The sequence below is a fragment of the Sturnira hondurensis genome, unplaced genomic scaffold, assembly GCF_014824575.4.
Source record: "Sturnira hondurensis isolate 20B ecotype Veracruz unplaced genomic scaffold, ASM1482457v3 Scaffold0021214, whole genome shotgun sequence".
Taxonomy (NCBI): domain Eukaryota; kingdom Metazoa; phylum Chordata; class Mammalia; order Chiroptera; family Phyllostomidae; genus Sturnira; species Sturnira hondurensis.
Window position 1 is genome coordinate 7,577,953 of NW_028093845.1, and position 21,210 is coordinate 7,599,162.

A 21,210-nucleotide genomic window follows, 5' to 3' on the forward strand; every position below is an offset into this window, starting at 1 on the left:
AACGGAGCGGCGGGGGGAGAAGGGGGCGCAGGGGTAAGGTACGGGGTCGTCATTTCACCTTTTTTGGTTTCCAGAAACTACCTTCTGGCCATGCCGTGGGCCCCCTCTCCCTCCTCCAGTTTGAGGAAAAGGAACGTCTACCCTGGCTGCTTTGGTGAAGCTGCATTTTTCCAGTTTTTTTTCCCCTGCCGGCAAATTGGCCCTTTTGTGAGAGGACTTTTTACCCTCTCTTCCCCACATTTCTTTCAGGAAAGAGGGTATAAACGTCTGGCGTAGCCACATGTTCCCATTTCTAGGACCTTATACTCACACTGGTACACAACCTCAAGGGAAACTGCATATGAACACCAACCAAAAAATAAAATGGGTTTCTTTCCAACCTCTTCAGTATTGCCATGTAGACACACTGCAGCAGAATCGTCATTTTATGCTTCTCCTCTAAGGCATAGCACTGCCAGCTCTGCAAAGTGGCTTTAAGGTTTTACTCTGCCTGGTTCCCTTCACCGGCCCCATGCCCCCAGAAAGAAGGGCTAGAGAATGACCACTCGCCCTTCTCTAAGTGACCTGGTGAACCCTTTAAATGACAGTTTTCAAATTCGTTTCCTAGAAAATCCCCATCCCTAGGAAGTAGTCATCGGTCGGTGAAGTTCTCCATGCTCATTTAGAGCATCGTTACCAATGTGCAGCAGCAGACACTCCTTCTTAGGGAAAGAAGAGGGATTTGGCCTGACTGTTCCTGTGTCATAGAGCTAAAGTCTGATTCTGTAGCATTTTCCTTATTTTCAAATTAAGGGAGATGTAGACACATTTCTTCCTGCCCCATGTTTACTGTTCTGAGGTTTTTACAGATGGCTACTGTATTGAGTATAATAATTTTGCCCGGATTTTTAACTGAGAGGAGTTTGAGAGCCAAGGAACAAAATGCAATGTGTTTTCAAACTTCAGCTTTGCTTATACTGTAACTTTCACAAAGCATCTCCTTAAAAGTCCTGTCCTTGTAGAAAATGCATCAGAGAGATGGTGGAGACTGGAGAGTTTTTGAGGTTGGATTCGGATTTGCAACTTCAAGGGTCCCTTTGAGCAGGCAGTCAGATGTGCCAAAAATTGCCGATCTTTTCTGCCTCTACCGGCCTGGCTCTCCTGGGTCCTTCTACCCTCTCTTCCTCCGCCCTCGGTTGCTTTGCATCCTCTATGACATTCCCACACATTGTGGGTATAATTCCGAAAATCCAGGAGAAACCTAGAGAAACTCTCTGTGTACGTCACATGGTGAGGATGTAATGTAAGAGATCTTATTTAAAAAGGGATGATTAAGATCTTCAGTTTTTTTCTTCCTGGTCCTATTACTCTCGGTAAGCCCGGAGATTTTATCTTTGCTAGCGTGTGATCCCTTGTTCCTTGGCATTACATTTAGGAAAGCCACAACTCTCTCCCTCGTCCTTCTTGCTTCCGTTCACTCATGAGTTGAACGACGTCTGTTATATTTTCTTTTCCCTTCTTCTCCCTGTCCGATTCCTGCCTCATCCGCTCGGTCAGAGCATCTATCAATGTGGTGTCGATCACAGCTGCGGCGGCTTCTCTTTCATCTTCCTCCCCTCGCCAGAGCGGGGCGGGGGGGCTGGGGCGGGGGTAGAAAGGGAGGCAGCAAGGAGATGCGGGTGAGACTGCAGAGGAGGGGGTGGGAAGGAGGTAACATGAAAAGAGATACTTAGATGATGAAATTAAAACATTCGGGGAGTTTTTTTGTCATTTCACGCAGGCAAAGCCTGAGTCTTCAATGAGTAACAAGAAGAGTCCGGTCCTTCCTTCCCCTGCCAAATTGCCTGATTCTTCCCTCCGCGAGCGCGCCCGCGCAAAGACGCGTGCGCGCACACACAAACACACCCTAAAACTAGGACTCGTCTTACAGGCTCTGGGAAAAGAAAAAAAAAAGTCCTCAATCACCACCTCCACTCGAGGTCCCCCTCCCCCCCCCCCCCACGGGCAGCCAAGGAGAGCTGGAGGCGGGGGATGGGAGGGGGAGGAGGAGACGCAAATGGGTAGCTTTTCAACGCCAGCCAGGCGCGCGAGGAGGAGAAGCGGTGGGGAGGCACAGCCGCTCACCTGCGGGGCTGGGCGCGTTGGAGGGACCCAGGCTGAGTGCTCTCACGCCAAAGAGGCCAAAGAGCGGGAAAGAGCCCGAATCCCGCACACGGCCAAGCCCGCGGCGTCCCCTCCCCTTGGCCAGGAGAATACGAGGGGTACAGCTCTTTGCTTTGACAGGGAGGCCCAGCGGAGGCGTGGAGAGCGGCGAGCGAGACAGCCCGCGAGCTAGGCTGAGAAATTCGAGCCGGGAACAAAGAGGGGTCGAGCTCTGAGTGTGCCTGTCGGCTCCAGCTCCTGGAAGAAGCATTTGGGTTCGAGGCTCCTGCTGTGACTCCCCGAGACCCCGCCGTACCCTCCACTGCCGACTCCCAGCGCTCGACGGCACAAACTTTATTCTTGGCAAACTTCTCTTTCTCTTCCCCTCCTCCTCCTCCACTAGCAGATTAAAAACGCTCCTGGAGAAGGAAAACCGAAGCGAAAGGGAAGGAAATAAGAAGCTCTAAAGAGGACATCTCCAACCCGGGTGGCTCTTTACTATTATTATTATAATTATTCTTACCCTCCAGGAAGTGAACATTTCGTTATCTTCTGATTCTCCTTGTACCTTTGCCGCTGGGTCAGACGGAGCCTTTTTTTGCTCAGCTCTCCCTTTCTTTCGGAAAACCAGTTCCCAAGGCGGCATCCGGCGTGGAGACGCGCTGAAGGACCCTGTTCCGCACTTTGGAGAGTCGCGCCTCCGCCAGAACCCGCGCCCTCCGCGCGCGTCTGCTGGGGGCGTGGGGTGGCCGCCAGGGCAGCGGAGCCTAGAGCACGCCGCGCCGCGCCACCGGCCCCAGAAGCTCCGGCTGCTGGGCCCTCGCAGCCCGGTGCCCATCGGCCTCCAGCGCGGGCGCAGGCGTCAGTCTTCGCGGAGCGGGAAGGTGCAGGCGGCCTCCGGGGCTCCGGAGCCACCGCAGCTGCTCCGGCTGCGGGCCGCCGGCCCCGCGCTAGCCGACCTCGCTTCCGCCCACTCTTGCCTCACGCATCCTTGCAATTCTTCTTTCCTCCCCCCCGCCCCGCCACTTTCGCTGACCCCCTCTCTTCCTGCTGTCGCCTCGAGTGCTCCCCCAGCGAAGCGGAGATTGCAGAGTGGTCGGGATGCCCCAACTCTCCGGGGCAGGCGGCGGCGGCGGGGGCGACCCGGAACTCTGCGCGACGGACGAGATGATTCCCTTCAAGGACGAGGGTGACCCCCAGAAGGAGAAGATCTTCGCTGAGATCAGTCACCCCGAAGAGGAAGGCGACTTGGCCGATATCAAGTCTTCCTTGGTTAACGAGTCCGAAATCATCCCGGCCGGCAATGGACACGAGGTGAGTGGGCCGCTGCCCGACCGCCGAGGGGCGTGGCGGGTCCTGGGCTGGAGCGGTAAGCGGGAGAGGCAGGGCAGGCACCCCGCAGCCTCGGCGACAGTCCCTCGTGGGTCCCTCGTTTGCTGGGGTGTGGGTGCGCCCCTGGTCAGCTTTCCTCCTTTGTGTATGTGTGTGCGCGCGCGCGTGTGCCTGCGTGTGTTGGGTGGGAGGTAGAGAGCTGTGCGGGGAAACTTATTCCAAGTGGATTCGTTTAGGGTTAGGGGCTAAATCGTTGGTTTTGGGGCGGAGAAGCTGGCTTTTAACACACAGCGTTTGTCCCTCGGACGCGGCCCTGGCGTGGAGAGGATGCCATGCTCTAAAGCGCGGATGTCTGAAGTGAGAAGTTGGCTGTAGGACGGAAAACAAAGTGCGCCTGTTATCTCGGTAGAGATCTCTGCAAAAATGCGTTAAACCACTAAAGGCTTAGGTAGAGACGAGCAGAGCCACAGGCGGAGAGGAAGGGGAGGCGGGCGTGGGCCGGGGACAGGAGGGGCCGGCCCAACCGCCACTGAGCTGGGCTCATACGAAGCCGGCCGGCCGAGGGGCGCGCGCCCCGGCAGCGGGGGCAAGGTGGGGCCCGGTCCCCGCGACCACCGGAGTCCCAGCGCCAGGCCCACTGCTCAGAGCCGTGGGCCCGCGGAACCGAGCCATCCCCCTTGCAATACCTCCCGCAACACTAGATTTCTCCAACCCGCGTCGCTTAAAAAAAAAAAAAAAGCACTTGCATTTGGGGTTAGTTTGGGCCCAGATCAGGCCTCCAATCTACACCGAAGACAGGAGAAGCAGAGTGGTGATGGGGCGGAAGCCAGGGCACCCACTCGGGGGAGGGTGGAAAGCGCTTTATCAGATCTCCTGGCCCGTGGCGGGCAATAGCGCTGGTAACTCGAGTAGAGTAAATAGAGACACGTGGGTGCCAGCGGGAGAAAGCCGAGAGCGGGGACCCCGCGGAAGGGCTATTTAAGGCCACTATAGGGCTGCAGAAAGGGGTGGGGTGGGCGGATGGACCCTGATACCGGACACTTCACTGACCACCCTAGTTCAACAGCGGGGAAACGCTTTGAAGGAAATCCGGTAGAAGCGTTCTGACCCTCAGATGCTTTCACCAACGATTCTTCCCTCCAGAGAAACTTGGAGGATATACCCTTTTTCCTTAAATGGCATCTTTCTGCCCCCAAAAAGAAAGCGTGTGGTTTTGGGGGCGGGGGCATTTTGGGTTTTAAACAACGCGTTTAAGAACACCTCAGAGTTACCTTCTTTATCCCAATGGCAGGGGTGAGTACGCATTTTAAAATGGAAGAATGGGACCTGGGTTCTAAGGAGAACATATAAGGGTGTTCATTAACCTCTGAATCTTTCTTCCCATTATACCAATTTGAGGGGGACGAGGTAGTGGGAGGTAGGGTGAACCCAACCCCATTTAAATGGTTTTGTGACTCTATGTACTGAGGGGGAGGAAGTCTTGGGGGTGTCGGGGAAGACTGCCCAAAGAACCAAAAAAACACCCAAACACTCTGGCCGAACTCCCATACTTGTGGAGGAGGCTCTTTCTCTTCCTACCCATGTTGCTCTCCTTCCTTATTTTATAAGTGAATTTGCCACCGTTTCACATTTTCTGCGTGTTTCTGCCCTGGGGAGAAGGGTGCTGTATTTGAAGCCCAGAATCCAGGTATTAGGGCTCAGTCAGTCTTGGTCCTGGAGGTAAATGGGCATGGGGCAACCCCAAGTAAGATGGTGAAGAGGGTAATACCACTGATTTGCACGTGGTTGAGCCTGGGTGGATGGTGGTTACCAGAACTGATATTAGCTGGGCTACCTTTTAGATGTCTGTAACCCGACTCTCAAATTTTCCTTTCTTTAACCACAGACCAGTTTACTTTTCTCTCGTAAGCTTGCACTCCACCAGCCATGGTAGGTTACAAGGAATGGAGCTCCTGCTGGGTCTGGCTTGGGACAGTGGCCTTAAGCCCCCATCTGGGAGTGGTTGGCCTGTTTTTATTTAAAATGACATTTTCTGTTGCAAAGCGATATTTCAGCGTGCTTTTAATCAGCTTTGATGGAAGTGAACAGTGGTGGAAGAAGCTATCAAAATGATCAACGGCATTAACGCCAACTCCTATCATATTAGGCATCCAAGTAGCTTTGATGCATTGTAGCAAACAGCCCTCCGAGCGGCATGTGGGTCTTTCCCAAATTTACTACATTGTTATTGTTTTTCCTCTTATTACCCATCCCTTTTCTACTCCTGGGCAAGATAATAATGATTCAGAAATACATGTTGAAAAGAAAAAGGCTTTCTAGTACTTAGCCCTAACCCTCCACCTCTTAGATTGCTAAAACAGGTGACTGAGTTGCACCCAACCCTCCTCCTTTACATTACCAATGGACACACGCTTGTGTTAGTATTGCCAGTACAAAAACTCTAAGGCGATTTTCTTTCTTTTGGGGGTGCGGATTTATGCTGCTAGGTGGCCAGACAAGCACAAACCTCTCAAGAGTCCTACCATGACAAGGCCAGAGAACACCCTGATGACGGTAAGACTTCATTCCACTCCTCTCACCTTAATCACTTCACAAGTGCACTTTGTGATTGTAGATACATTTTGTTGTTTTGAGTCCCCCCACCTTAAAAACAGGATCAGATGCGATAAGACTGTGCCCACTCTTTTTAATCAAATGGGGAGGAACCCAGGAAATGGAGTGCTTATCTTTAATGTGTATTTATGTAATTTTAAAACTGTCTTTGAATGAGTTAGGGGCCTTTGGATTTCATTTGGCTTCCAGATTCTTTGTGGAGGGGGAAAAGAAATAACGAGTTTTCCTCTTTTTCTTATTTTACCTACAGTTTTAACTGGCTTAGATCTTTAGCATTTGTTCCTGCATTGTTCTAAAGAGTGACAATCTAAACCAATTTATTTTCTAACATGAATAGTTTCACGTGGATTTTCATTTGTTAAAATGCTATTTCCACTTACAGTGAGAAGGCAAACAGAGAATGCACAGAATAAAGCAGAATGCCCAGTAAAGCAGAATGTAACTTATAAAAATATAAAACTTCATTTGTAAAATTAGGGGCTATGCATATGAAACATGATAGTGTGACTTCCTCCACATTTTTTATTCTTGCTCAAAACTTTAAAAATTAGACATATATTTTTTAGATTTAAGGAGAACGCTGTGTGACTTTAAAAGAATCAAAGAATCTGTAGGGTTGCCTTGTCAGATGGTCTGTTTTTCTGTTCTTTTTTGATTATTTGCAATTGGCCTGACCAGAACGAGGTGTTTGTACGTACAGTGTGTCAGCCAGAGAAGAAGGGAGAGAACTATAATATCAGGCTTCTTGCTGAGCTACAAAGTAGTTATACAGGTTAAAGAGAAGAAATGTATATACTGAACACATGCAAATTGCTTTGGCAAAATGATGTAAGAGTAGCACATAAAATTAAGCTACTGAAGTTACTCCTTATAAATTTGGGTAATTCCTCATGTACTAGTTACGGCTCTCTTCCTCAGTAAAATATAGAGATTTTCTAGAAATCTAGAAGCACAGGTAGGATTTTTGTGTTTGCCTATAAGGTGGAGAGTAACTTTAAGTGTATAGATATATATGTGTGTGATTAGCTAGATGGCCTAATATAGTACAGCTTTAGGTTTGTGTATGTTCTTTCATGTGTCTCTTTTTTTAGTTCAACTTGTTGGTATCTGAACAAATTAAATTAGATGGATAACACTTATTTTTGTAAAAACACCAGTCAGTAGTAGTAGTAAATTGAAACACATGTTTTAAAAACATCTGGTTCCCTGCTAATTTCATTTAAGAGAATAAATACTATCAATCTAAACTAGAGCATAATAATTCAGTTACAATGTTTTGTAAACAACTCTTTTATGAAAGGCCTGATTTGTCATGGAACTAGTTGATTTTCAAATAAAAAACAGTAATATAAAATGGAAGCCAGTGCATCATCAATTGTTCTTTGGATTCTCTCAGGGAAGCATCCAGATGGGGGCCTTTACAACAAGGGACCCTCCTACACGAGTTATTCCGGGTACATAATGATGCCGAATATGAATAATGACCCATACATGTCAAATGGATCTCTTTCTCCACCCATTCCAAGAACAGTGAGTAACATGCAATCTCTAACACGTTGCAGATTATTTTCAGAAGAGGAAATTGATTTGTATTTTGGCAAAATGTTGTTTTAAACACATTGGAAATGCTTTTTATTATATATGACCAGTCACTGCTAAATAAGATCTGTTATGAGGAATGGCCGCCTTAAAAGAGTTCTAACTTGGATGTCTTGTATTTGGAATTTTATCTTTTGGCTTATGGGCTTAAGATGAATAATAACAGATCACAAATTATCGTGAAATTAAGTGAAGTCAACAGATTTATAATTTTATGAGTATTTTGTTTGCTGTGCTGAAGAGAGGGAAAAAATGATTTACTCTTTCAGTTAGCTAAGTATCATACAGCTTTCACTGCCCTGACGCTCCCCGGAATCAGAGCTAATCTGGCTCGTTTGGAGCTGAACATTCAGAATGCCACTTCAGCTTCTAAACAGTGTCCTCCTTGTATTGTATTAGCTATTGTTTCTTTAATGCCAGTTGGGATGAGCTGTTGTTACTTTATTGTCAATTGTTGAGAAAATATCATTTGAAGATAACCCTATGAAAATGGTTCTTTTTATCGTGTGGTTCAGTTAACTTTTAAAGTTGTAAAAATGCAATGACATTATTTACTGCGTGGTGCAAATGCATTAACACTGTAAGGAATTCCAGATCTGTTACTTGATGGTATTTCTCTTTTGCTGGGAAGTAGAAACCTCATTTATATAAAGCAAGCATCTAAAGGGGAATGTTTAGAATGGGAATGTGAGACGTGCTGGTGATGGGGTGCCCCCTGAGAACTATCCCTGTGGCAGTGGGGATTGCTTTTTGCTGTTCCATCAATACACTTACCTTCACTCCATCTCACTCCCCCTCCACCACCTAAAAGCCAAGGAGAAGCATGTATGTCTGGGTCTTAGGGATTAGAGTTTTCCATTCTGCCTGGCCTTCCCTGAAGTCAGATTCTGATAGTAAAAAGGAACCTACGATGTTTGCCTTCTTAGCCCAGTTCTTCCACTAAGTAAGAAAAAATTAGCCACAATCATCTGGAGAAAGTAGTGACATTAATACCTCAATGAACAGACTCTGGGGTCAAGAGGATTCACCAAAATTGCCAAGAGGAATGGTTCATAGTCACAAGAGCATTTGTGTTTATCTTGATTATCCGCAGTACTCAGTTGTTGGAATTATAAGTATCTGAAATATAGCTATTTTATGTGGGCACTGTAAAATCTGTACTTTTCCATTGATTTCAAACAGATATTTGACCTTTTGTGTAGAAAATAAGATTTTTCTAGTTTTCATGTCATGGCTACAATGGTGATCTTGGAGATCTCATGGTGGTTGCTTTAGGTGATAGCAATTTCACATGTCATTCTAAAAGGCTTTTTAAATATGTAATGGTAGAGATGACTGTGTGGTAAATATGAATCTCCTACCTAAAAAGTGAGTGAACTAATAAAAACAAACATAGTTTAATATTTAGAAGCCGCCCCCAAATAAATGCTTCTCTCAAGTTTTAAAATTTGTAGGAGAGTTTGTGTTTCTTGAACTGAACGTGCAAACATACCAGATATTTCTTTTATAACTAGGATATTTGGTTTCGTTGGGTTTTTTTTTAGAGGAATGTGGAGAATATGTCTTAGGTAAGGAGTAATTGAAGATTACTGTTACAAGGCTTTTCAGAACAACAAATGATCTAACAAATCTAGATTATATTCTCTGACTTGTTAAACAATAGAAAATAGCCACCGACAATCTTATACTTTTCCAAGCTGTGCACACAGTTAATGCTTAATGAGTATTTGTGGGGATTTGTTCCATAGTGCAGCTACTTCTTCTTTCAAACATCTTAAAGACAATATAATAAAAATCTTTTGGTATTTATAAATGTTCCCTACTAATGTTGACAATAGTTTCTTCTTTTTTCTTTCAATGAGCAGTTTCTTCCTTCTTGTATTTGTCTTGTATTGTATTTCTCTCCAACTCCTCCGACCCTCATATAGTAGTCATTTAAAAATTTTGATAGAAAAGGGAAGGTATGTATTGTTAGTGTATGTATTGAAATTTTGAGGGCAGTAAATTGAACACCCATTCATTATTTAGGAAAGATTTGTGGCTGGAGTAAATGTTGGTGGGTGTGGAGTGGGGGAGAGAGGGGTGTGGTCAGGAAACAGTTACTCTACTCTCTTATCTGCTGCTTTGCTTTATTCTGTTACATTTTAGGACAGATTTATTTTAGGCACATTTTCTTGCAGATATTTTTCAGTTTGCACCGTTCCAGAAGCTTTTCTGATTTAACCACAAGGTTATGTCCAATTTTTTAATTTAAGGTTCTACCGAAATAAGTGTGATCTTTGGTGTTTAATATCTAACAGCTGTTTTTAAGGTGTCGGAGACCCAGGACACTGTCACCGGAAGGCAGCCTCTCTCCATCACCCCTAACCACACTTCTGCCTTCTCTAACTCGGTTCTTAGCAGGAGTGTTTGTGTAACCGACGTGGGTGGTGACAGGTTTTTATCAGGGGTGTCAGGAGCAGGGTGACCATTTGTGTTTGACCCAAGGTGGGAGCAGCGCCCAGGCATCCCTTTACTGGAATTTGCATTACAAACAACTGCCTGTTTACTGCATCTGCCACCTGCAGGTGTTAGGACTAGAAAAACATCTGGGGGTGGGTAAGGTCCCCACTGTCCCTTCCCACACAGCATCTTCCATTGTTGGTAACTGCAGGTAGTCCAGAGGACACCAGCTAGGGCCACAGGCACCCACAGAAATGTTTCTGCTGGTAGCTCATTCTAACAATTCTGTATGCTTTTCCTCTTTTTTAGACAAACAGTGACATGTATGATCACACAGTTTTTACAATACTTATGGCCTAAGTACAGGATTACCTGTTCAGGAGCACCTCCATCACCAATCCAGCTTTCTTCCTCCAGGAGGGAAATTTTAATGGGCTAATTACACCCTTCCACAACTGTAATTCTTAGTGGTGTGTCTGTACCACAAATCTTACAATTGGGTGTTTCACCAGATTTAAAGTAAGAATTCTTAATTTAGATCAAATGGACCTAACAAGAAAGTACCTATAGTGAAAACGCATTTGGTGTCAGAGGGAGTTCTCGAAGCCCAGCAAACCTTGGCTTGTTGTCAGAGACAGTGAGAAGATGCAGGAGCCTGTTCGAAACATCAGAGCAAAGGCCCTGGCGACTGTATTAAAAGCCTACGCTCAAGCCCTTCTTTCTCTAAGTCTCCTTTATGAAAATCCTGGTAGGCCAACGGTAAAGGTTAATATTAAAAGAAAAAACTCGTTTGTTTCCTCCTCTGTGGGGTCCTGGCACTTGTGTGCCTGAGTACCCTGTGAGCCGTGAGCTTGGCTGGCTTTAACCCAGTGAAAGTTCCCACTGGCCTACTGCACTGTGGTTATTCATCTTAGGTGTCAGGCTTCCATTTGTCCCTCACACTACCCAAATGTTTAACACCTTTGAAGAGAAACATCTCATTTCTCTTTATCTGCTTGGGGGAGGGAGGAGCAGCAGGCGTAGTGCAGGAAGCAGCAAGCGTGCAGCTGGGTCCACCGACCACAGCAGCACCTGGGCAGTGCAGCGCTGCTGGCTGCCTGTGGGTTTCTCTGTGATCTTCCTGAATGGATGTCTACGTGGGAAAGGAAGGTGTCTGTTTGCATTTTGTCTTTCTTATTTTTATTAGACACTGCTATTAAAATGTTTCAGGGGTTCCTTTTCCGTTATTTCCAACAACTCCTTAGTTTGGGTTCTAGGGTATGGTTTTTACCACAAGGGAGTCAACATTTGGATATCTGACGAACAGAATTATACCTCTCATAACTTTGTCTTAACCTCCCCCTGTGTTTGTATTTGCTTACAAGCAGCTGACATTTGATTTCTATCATTGCTTCCATCTGAAATTAAGGAACTAAGGTGGATTTGTCTAATCAGTAAGCTTACACTTAAACCACTGTACATCGCGTTCGTGTGTAGCTTTGAAAATAATCAGAGAAATAACAACTCAAGGGTAGAGGAGACTATGGTTTGTATCTTGCAAAAAGATTTTTTAAAAAGATAGTATTTATTTCGTTTTAGACAGAAGAGAAGGGAGGGAGAAAAAGAAGGAGAGAAACATCAATTTGTGGTGGCTTCTCATGTACACCCAACCAGGGACCTGGCCTGCAACCCAAACATGTGTCCTGACTAAGAATCAAACCGTCAGCCCTTCGGTTTCCAGGCCAGCACTCAGTCCACTGAGCCACACCAGCCAGGGCTTGAGCAAGATTTTTAGGAGAGTATGTCTTGCCACTTCACTGCAAGGAGCTACTTATTTTCGTTTACTGACAAGTTACTTTTAATTTTCCAGTCTAAGTTTTATACTTTTTGAAGCTAAGCATATTAAATTTTCCTCTTTACCTCAAGTGCAGGAGCAGTTAAGTTTTAGAAAGTTGTATTGTCTTTCCGATTTGAAAGAAGATATCAGAAGAAAGCTTGGGAAAATTCCTTAATGGCTCCGGACTCTTCTCTTTGATTCATTCTTAATTGTACTGCTACACATTGGGGAAAAGGTCATAATAAGAATAGCTGGGTGCTGTTGCCACCCCCCTTAGGCAATTATCTTAGATATCTTACGACCAAGAGCTTGCTTCTTCCAATGGCCCAGGCAGCATACCGCATGGGCCTGTGGGAGCTGGTGTATGACTGGTACCGCAAAAGTATGATCCTTATTCAGATATATATTTTTGAAATAATCCTAGAAACTTCTTGTTTATTTACAAGGACCTGAGAACAAACCAGTTTCGCTAAAACAAAGCCATGAAAACAACCTGCAGAAAATCTTGCTCTTTGAAGTAACCTTCTTCTGTCCCCATACAGGTCCTGGATTTGCTCTTATCAGTCCCATTGTTTTGCTTTGATCACATGAGTCTTGTGGTCAAAGACTCCTGTGGGATTTAACAGGACAGAGATAGGGCCTCACAAAGGGGTCTGTCAGAACTTGAACTTGTAGCCTCAAAAGTATCCTTCCATAATATCAACTGAGAAAATTTTGCAGCTTCTGAGTCTTTTCTTTTTTTTAAATAATCCTGTTAGTTCTTTAGATGGAACCATTTTTGGTTTACACGACTGACTTTTTTCTTAAGCAGTTAAATCATTCCATTCTTCTCTGACTCCTTTTGTTTCTCATTTATGCATTATAGATATTATTAGAATGTTATAAAGCTAGTTTCCCCTTGATATCAAAATGGACTTGGAATTTAAAGACAAAAATATGCCAGCATGGTCTGTGGGCCAGCAAAAATGCGCATCTGTTTTATTTCTGGGCAAAGTAGAGCTCAGAATTATTAGTTTGGCCAAAAAGTTCATTTGGTTTTTTGCATACAATGGCCCTAGCAGTGCTTAATTGTCTTTAACTTTACTCAGAAAGTTTTGTTAGATCGAATTGTGACAGCTGTCGTATCAGCATGCATTTAAACAACTTATCAAAATTGATGAATTTTTTGCAGCCATTTTAATATTGGAGATGGAAGAAAATATGCAACATTTATGGTGTATTACGCTTTATTATTTCAAGAAAGGTAAAAACACAACTGAAATGCAAAAAAGATTTGTACAGTATATGGAGAAGGTGCTGTGACTGATTGTATCAGAAATGGTTTGTGATGTTTCTTGGTACTATTGACATTTTGGCCAAATAACTCTTTGCTGTGGGGCTGTCTTAGGCATTGGAAGATGTTTAGCAGCACCCCTGGCCTCTACCCACGAGAAGCCAATAATAGCAGGAGATAGCTGAATACTCAAAATATCCAATAAAGTTATTGGTGAAAATGAAAATTGTATCTTTTATGGAAAAAGCTAAATGGAATTTTTGGTCAACCCAATACAGTGGTACTGCTGTTATGGGACTACGTTTTTTTAAAAAGAGAATATTCATTTAACACTTGGGTCTTTAGAGTTATTAAGTAACTGTACCAAACTGAGGCAGTTTGTGGAAGGTAATATTGCAGTAATCAAGGACTTGGTACTACTTTGTACTGTGCCGACAGGTCCTTACTCGTTTGGAGAAGGCAACCATTGGATTTTATTAAATAATTTTAAAAATATGTTTTAACTTCATGATCACTCTTTAAATATTAACTGTGACCTTATGAAGTCACAGTCTAGGAAATATAGACTCTGCTATAAGGTGTTAAGTCATTTTAGGCAAATAAATGATTCAATTTCTAAGATTTAGAGGCACAAAGCCAGAAAATGACCTACAGACGAACCACAAAGAGTGGGTGGCAGGGTTTGAAATGCACCAAAGGGAGAGGGGGGTTGAACGCCAGTAGTGAACAGGGGTTCCTAACTCGAGAGATTTTGATAATGATGTAGCCAACTTAGTCTGGACAATTCATAGACAATTAACACAGGCTCTTCAGAGGATTCAAGTCTCTAAAATAGTGTATTTGAACACAATACCTACTCTATCTAGAATTATAAACCTGCTGAGGTTATTTGTGTGTGGATCTCCTTGCTGTATGTAGATCACGTACACAGCTCACTGAGGAATGCTACTCACTTGCCTTCAGTTTGTAGTGGAAATTTGCAAGGGCATTAGGGAGCCAACAAGAGTTTTGGTTACCTGTGTCCTTTCTCCTGACTGAGAAATATGACTGGAAGAGATGTTGCAACACAGAAGGTCTAGAAATGAGTTTTATTTTTGTAGGTAATGAGAGGCAAGTAAACTCTAAAAAACATTTGATTATTGACCATTGTTTCTAGCTATGCCCACAAGCAATTCGTCATACAAATGTGTGTTGTTGTCCTCCTGGCCGCGGCCCCTTCCCCTCAACCAAGTAGCTCTCACACCAGTCTGGCCTGTGCGCAGCCCCGGGTGTCGACTCCTGCTCCAGCCATAAACAGCCCTGCAGCCTGGAGGTGACCTGTACAGCATGCGGGACATCCACAGAGCCTCGCCCCCCGTTTCTGGTGGAGAAAAGGGAAAAGCTGCCAAGGCCGCATGCTGCATGCGGCAATGCCCCTAGGGGCCTGACTCAGAAAATCACAAGATGGAAATGTAGATACCCGGGGCTTGCGTCCTCACTCACCTCAAGAAAATGCAACTAAACTATAGGACAACCACCACCCGGAATCATTAAAACTTGAGCTGTATGGAAGTCCGACAATCAAGAAATTAAAGAAATCACATCTGTCCAGATGGGTAGGAGGAGCAGAGACACAGAGACACAGAACAGGCAGTCCCATTCCCACCTGTGGTGGATAAAAATTGGGAGGGACACCTCAGAAGTGAGGGATCCCAGCCCACCCTAGACCACCCACCCAAGGTTCCATAACCAGGAAAATAAGTCCCCATAACTGCTGACTGTAAACACCAGTGGGGGCTGGGGAGGTGGAAGAAAGTGCGGGATTCTCAGGATTCTACTCTTGAAGGTCCCACAGTGGACTTAGGACTTATGCAGACTCACTCCCTCTGGGCTCCAGCACTGGGGCAGCAGCTGGAAGGGCACCAGTGGATTACAGGGAGAAACCCAAGGGTCGGGCGTCAGGACAAGTGCCAGGGGACAGCTTCCTCCTGGACAAGACTCTAGAGGCAAGGCAGTGGTCTTCGTCCCTTTAGTGAGCCCTCTCCCACACAGAGCCACAGAGTGGTGACACCATGTCTGAGACTCATCCTGCTTCCCAAGAGTTTCCCCACCCTGGTGATTATCTAAGGCTCCGCCCCATCCAACTTACATGTAAGCTTTTCTGCAAAAGGTCACACTGCTAAGACAGGGAGTTAGAACGGATCTGCTTTATACATAGAAACAAACACAGGGAGGCTGCCAAAATGAGAAGACAAAGAAACATGGCCCAAATGAACGAATAGAACAAAACTACAGAACAAGCACTAAATGAAATGGTAATAAACAACCTATCAGATGCAGAGTTCAAAACACTGGTTATTAGGATTCTTGAGGAACTCATCAGGTACTTCAACAGCATAAAAAAGACCTAGGCAGAAATAAAGGTTACAGTAAGTGAAATAAAGAAAAAAATTACAGGAAATTAACAATGGAGTGGGTGAAGCCAAGACTCAAATCAATGATTTGGAACATAAGGAAGAAAAAAAAGTTCAGTCAGAATGGCAGTAAGAAATGAGAATCCAGGAAAACAAGGGTAGGCTAAGGAGCCTCTAGGGCCACATCAAATGTACCAACATTCACATTGTAGGGGTGCCAGAAGGAGAAGAGAAATAGCAAGAAATTGGAAATCTATTTGAAAAATTAACGAGAGAAAACTTCCCTAATTTGGTGAAGGAAACATACATGCAAGTCCAGGAAGCACAGAGAGCCCCAAACAAGACAGATGCAAAGAGGTGCTCTCCAAGACACATCATAATTGTAATGCCAGCAGTTAAAGATTAAGAGAGAATCTTAAAAGCAGCAAGAGAAGTTAGTTACCTACAGGGGAGTTGCCATAAGACTGGCAGTTGGTTTCTGAAAAGAAACTGCAGACTAGAAGGGACTGGTAGGAAGTACTCTAAGTGATGAAAAGCATGGACCTACAACTTAGATTACTCTATCCAGCAAAGCTAACATTTAGCATGGAAGGGCAGATAAGGTGCTTCTCAGACGAGGTAAAGGTAAAGGAGTTCATCATCACCAAGCCATTATTATATGAAATGTTAATGGGACTTATCTAAGAAAAAGAAGAGCAAAACTATGAACATTAAAATGACAATGAATTTGCAACTATCAACAATTGAATCTAAAAAACAAACTAAGCAAATAAGGAGAACAGACATAGGTTCATAGATATGGAGATCATTTGGAGGGTTATCAGTTGGGAGGGGGAAGGGGAAGAATGGGGGAAAAGGTGCAGGGATTAAGAAGTACAAATTGGTAGGTATAGAATAGACAGGAATGTTAAGAATAGCATAGGAAATGGAGAAGCCAAGGAACTTATATGCATGACCATGGACATGAACTAAGGGGAGATTGCAAGAAGGAATGAGAGTACCAGGTGGAGAGGGGCAAAGGGTGAAAAACTGGGACAACTGTAGTAGCATAATCAATAATATATATTTTAAGAAAAGAAAAAAGAAACACTAAAAAAAGAAACATTGATGTTAAGTTCACTTTTAAAAAGAGGACTTTTGCTACTTTACTCAGCATAGAGAGAGGTTGAATGAGGGCTGGGTGGAGGAAAGCCTCTGTAATGTAGATAGAGGGGTGCCTATAGTGTAGTTTAATGTTACTTTATTATCCTCAGTTTCTGAATAAAACAGGCACTGGAGCAAAATCTTAAAAGCTGACATAGTACAATATTTTGTAAGTCCATATATTTTTATTTTTCGACAAAACCTATCAACTGTTGGTGATAGTTGATTAACTGATCAATTGATCCAAGACTACTGATAAATTATGAGGCAGTCACATTCAGCCTAGTACAGAATAGGCACTGCAGAAGATTTGCTGAATAAAAAATGTACTGGAAAATTTTCACGTAGGGTTTTGGATACTTCCGAAAGACTTCTCTTTTTCTAACCAAATGTTATGTGAAAAGCATCATCTGAATGTGTCTGCTAAATAATTCTTAGCGTTTTATTTTGCCTTTTCTGTGATTTGTTGCATCAGTGAAAAGAGCATTCAACCAATGTCTTTAATGAGGAAGTCAAAGTCGCTGCCGACAGAATGTCGACTTTCCAGCTGAAAGCAGTCTGTGCCCGAGCTTGCCATGGAGCGAAGGGATGGGAGCAGACCCTCCCAGGAGAACGGACCCTAAGAAGTGCTATTTCTTACTTAGCTCCAGAAACCCAACTGAAGGAGAGGAGATAATAGAAATGCTTTTTTTCCCCAGAAGTGTGCTTGAGATAGAAATAGAATAAAAAGAAAGCCATCTTCAAATATGTTATACTATCATATAGTTAATTGCTTTTCACTTCATTTTTATTCTTTCCCAAATAGAAAGGATTCTTTTTTTTTTCTCAGTAACACTTGAGGTATTTTTCAGTATTAAAAATTCTTTGTGTTCTTTCTGAATGCACGTGGCAGCATCAGTGCTGACTTTTCCAGGCCAGCAGCGTGTGTCGTAGTTGATTCTACCCTTCTGCGATGGGGGAAGCAGTTTCCGAGTCTTCACTGACTGAGGGTAGGCAGTCCCTGTGGAGACTGAGCCTACCCCCAAGTCCACTACTTCCCCGAGAGCCTTGGGGAAGGGGAAGAACCTCTGTCAGCCTTTGTTTCCTCATTTACAAAATGGCATATTAATGTCTGGCTTGCCTACCTTATATGGTTGATATAAAATTCAGAGGTACTCAGTTTTCTAGCAAAGGGAGCAAAGTTCGAGTCTCGGATGGTACAAGCCAGTGCTGTGGTTCCCACCTGCTGGGAATTCTGCAGCCCCAAGAGGTCCTGGCTCTAGCCAGGAAGCAACTGAGAAAGGGAAGAAGTTTTTGGTTCTTACTGTGCCACCATGCTGACATGGAATTTCAACACTGAGTGGAGGTCTTACGTTAACCTTTAAAACATGTCTGCACAAAAAAAGTTTGGGGACCTGGTATTGCATCCCTTACAAAGGTAATCTCTTGGGCTTCTTTTTCTCCTAGTTGTTAAAGCATCTGATCTTCCTCTTCAGCACCAAAGTCTTCTCATAAAGGAATGAGATGTGTGAGGGATAAGATCGCTAAACCTTATGTTTGTTAATAATCTCATATCTTTCTAATATTTGATACAGAATTTCCAGGTGATTCCTAACTCCATGGACTGGAGTGAGAATACATTTTCAGTTAGGCTGCTCTCCCCTCTCAGTGCTGTAGGAGCTGGGTTCCTTCTCCCCACTGCACAATATGTGGAGAAAGGAGAGCTCTGTAATTGTGAACGTAGAGGACAATGGGCAGGTTTTCCCCTCTCTTTGGAATTTCTTTTCACTGAAAATTTTCTAGCTTTCCTTGGCACCTACAAGGATCAGGTCCAGGGGGATGTGTTGGCTGGGCGGCAAGAGAAATCGGTGCTTTTTAATAGTCTCATGGAAAACTCCAGCTTCCATCCTTTCAAGACTTTTTTTTCTCACAGTAAAGCCCAGTGAATATTAAATATATTTCAACATGTACTCAGCTCTCTTGGTACAAAATTCTTCCTTTAAGGACTGTATGTTCCACCTTAACAGTCATTGCAATCCCAGGCACCATCGTGGGGCACTGGCTTGGAAGACTTGGTGAGGGAAAAGGGGCTGTGACCTCATCTCAGGTGTGTTGGACTTTGTCTTGACTCCTAACATCTGTATATTTTTAAAGGCTTAACCCTAAAAATCCTGGAGCAAAACCATGTTTACTGTTGACTACGGTTGGGTTAACTGAAGTTTGTTGTGTTGGAGAGGGAAAACAATTACTTTCTAAGTTGTTTTAAACTACTCCCTTGCGCCACTTCCTGTGCGAGGCAGTTTACATGGTCGTCGTATTGACTTTCACCTTCACCGAAAACTGCGGGTGGATGTGGTGGTCTCCGTACTGAGCTCAGGGCCCATCCTCAGGGACAGCAGTGACCCGCCTTGATTTAGTGAGTGTAGAGGCAGTGCCCTTCCCCAAGATCTAAAGACTTATTTTCCTTAAAACAGTCATATTTGCCTTTCAGAACACTTATTAATGAATCATAATAGTGATTAAAATGTAGAACAGCAAGCAATTAGATTGTGTTGGAAATTTCTTTTCACTAATCTTAACAACTGTTTTTAAAATTTTTTAATTTATTTATCTTTAGAGGGGAAGGGAAGGAGAAAGGGAGAGAAATATCACTGTATGGTTGCCTCTCATGAGTCCCCTGCTGGGACCTGGCCTGCAACCCAGGCCTGTGCCCTGACTGGGAATCGAACCGCGATTGTCTGGTTCGCAGGCCTGCGCCCAATCCACTGAGCTATACCAGCCAGGGCTAATCTTAGCTATTTTTAATGAAAAGAAGAACAATTCATTAAAAATCAATACATGTTCACTGGAAAACTTAGAAAACTCAGATGAGCAACCGGAATAATGAGTGTTAAGTTCCCAGGATCCACTGTCAGAGATGATCACTATTAAAATACACCTGTGGCCTTTAGAGTTATTCTCATGCACATATAGAAACATACATAAACACACACAATTTATGTTACACATTCATGGCAATGGGAGCATAGTATACCATTTTGCAACTTGCTTTCTTCCCCCACCAATGTAACAGAGTGGATATCATTTTTACTCTAATGCAATACCATTTTAAATGATTGCCTAAGCAGTTTTTTGGTAGATATTCAAATGGTATTATGTTCCCCTCCCCCAATCTTAGGCAACATTGTAATTAAATACATATTGTCTCGTTAAATCTTTGTACAAATTCTATTTCTTTATAATAAATTGCTGGAAGTAGAATTGTAGAATCAAAGGCAGTGCACTTTTTAAAGTTGTATTAGCCCGGCATTGCAATTTAGCCTTAAACACATTTATTTAAAGTATTTGAAAGTATGTACTCTCGATCGCCTTAAGCTTGGTTATGGTTGGTGTCTTGAGGATGATAATTTTTCTGCCTCCTTCCAGTCAAGAATAAGTCCAACAACAGCCAAGAAGCTGGGCAGATGGAGAGCAGACCATCAGCTTACTTATTAATAAGACTGGATTGGAGAATGTGGCTTGAACTGTGATGTAAATTTGGACTTCTTTTGATTTTCTTAAATTGAATACACTGCTCCTTGACAGAAGTAGAGGTTTACCTGTCAGAGAATTGGACATGGAAACAAGCCCCTGCTTGGGCGAGCTAGCCCCAAAAGAGAAAACCAAGACTCAGGCTGTCTTTGCCCAGTTTCTTCTCTCAATCACCAGAGATGAGTAGGCCTCCCTTGTGGAGAGTGAGTGAGGGAGTGGGAGAGAGAAAGGCTACCTCTACAGCCAAGAGGGCAGAAATTCCTGCTTTATTGACCAAGCTAAAAAGAAGGGGGGGAGGAGTGGGTGGTTATCTCCTTAGTCCTAACCACTGATCAGATTGATCGGACTGTGGGCTACGGGCCCGTAGGGGCCGCACCCCTGGGTGCGAGTGATGGGGTTGCCGCAGAGCACACTGCGTTACCGTCAGATCTGGGTCCCAGTGCACATTCCTGACTAGCTGTGTGCTCTTCAGCCAGTTAACTCTCTCTGAACCTTGGTTTCTTCACCTGTCACATAGACTGCCACCTTTCCTGCTTATAAAAGCAGACAGCATTCTGTAATCATAATACTGTGTCTGGAAGGGGAACCAAGTGCAACAAAATTACTGGGGTTCTTGTTTAAAAGGCAGAAACCTGGGCCCATGTGCAAGTGTCCTGAACTGGAAACTGCAGACAGGTCATGTGTATGCACTCTGAACTTACCTTATTGATTCTTATCTGAGGTGAGGTTGAAGAAACACTGGCCCAGTAGATGCTCAAAACTTCACTGAGATTCATATAACCTGAGTGGCTTACACAAGCTCTCACCCCAGGAAAGCAGTGGAACTTACCTCAAAGTCAGTGCTTCTGCTGGGCCCGAGCTCACTTTCCACTCAGCACTGTCTGGCCTGTCCCTCGTGGAGACTGCTGGCACTCTGTTCACGTCCAGTCAGACCTCAGGGGGTTTCATCCCCAAATGTTCTCCCCTGC

The 21,210-nt window shown here is 44.2% G+C and overlaps 1 protein-coding gene across 3 annotated transcripts in view; it reads left to right on the plus strand.

Annotated features, from left to right (window-relative positions):
- The first annotated feature begins 2,801 nt into the window (after window positions 1-2,801).
- LEF1 (lymphoid enhancer binding factor 1) overlaps window positions 2,802-21,210 on the plus strand; it is a 113,935-nt gene continuing 95,526 nt past the window's right edge. For 2 of the 3 annotated variants that reach the window (XM_037031846.1, XM_037031849.1), the window contains exons 1-3: window positions 2,802-3,435; window positions 5,940-6,006; window positions 7,463-7,596. In XM_037031846.1, the coding sequence (XP_036887741.1) occupies window positions 3,223-3,435; window positions 5,940-6,006; window positions 7,463-7,596 (414 nt within the window). In that variant the 5' untranslated portion in view covers window positions 2,802-3,222. Of the gene's footprint in view, window positions 3,436-4,347; window positions 4,747-5,939; window positions 6,007-7,462; window positions 7,597-21,210 lie in introns of those variants that run through there. The other variant, XM_037031847.1, reaches the window with a different exon arrangement.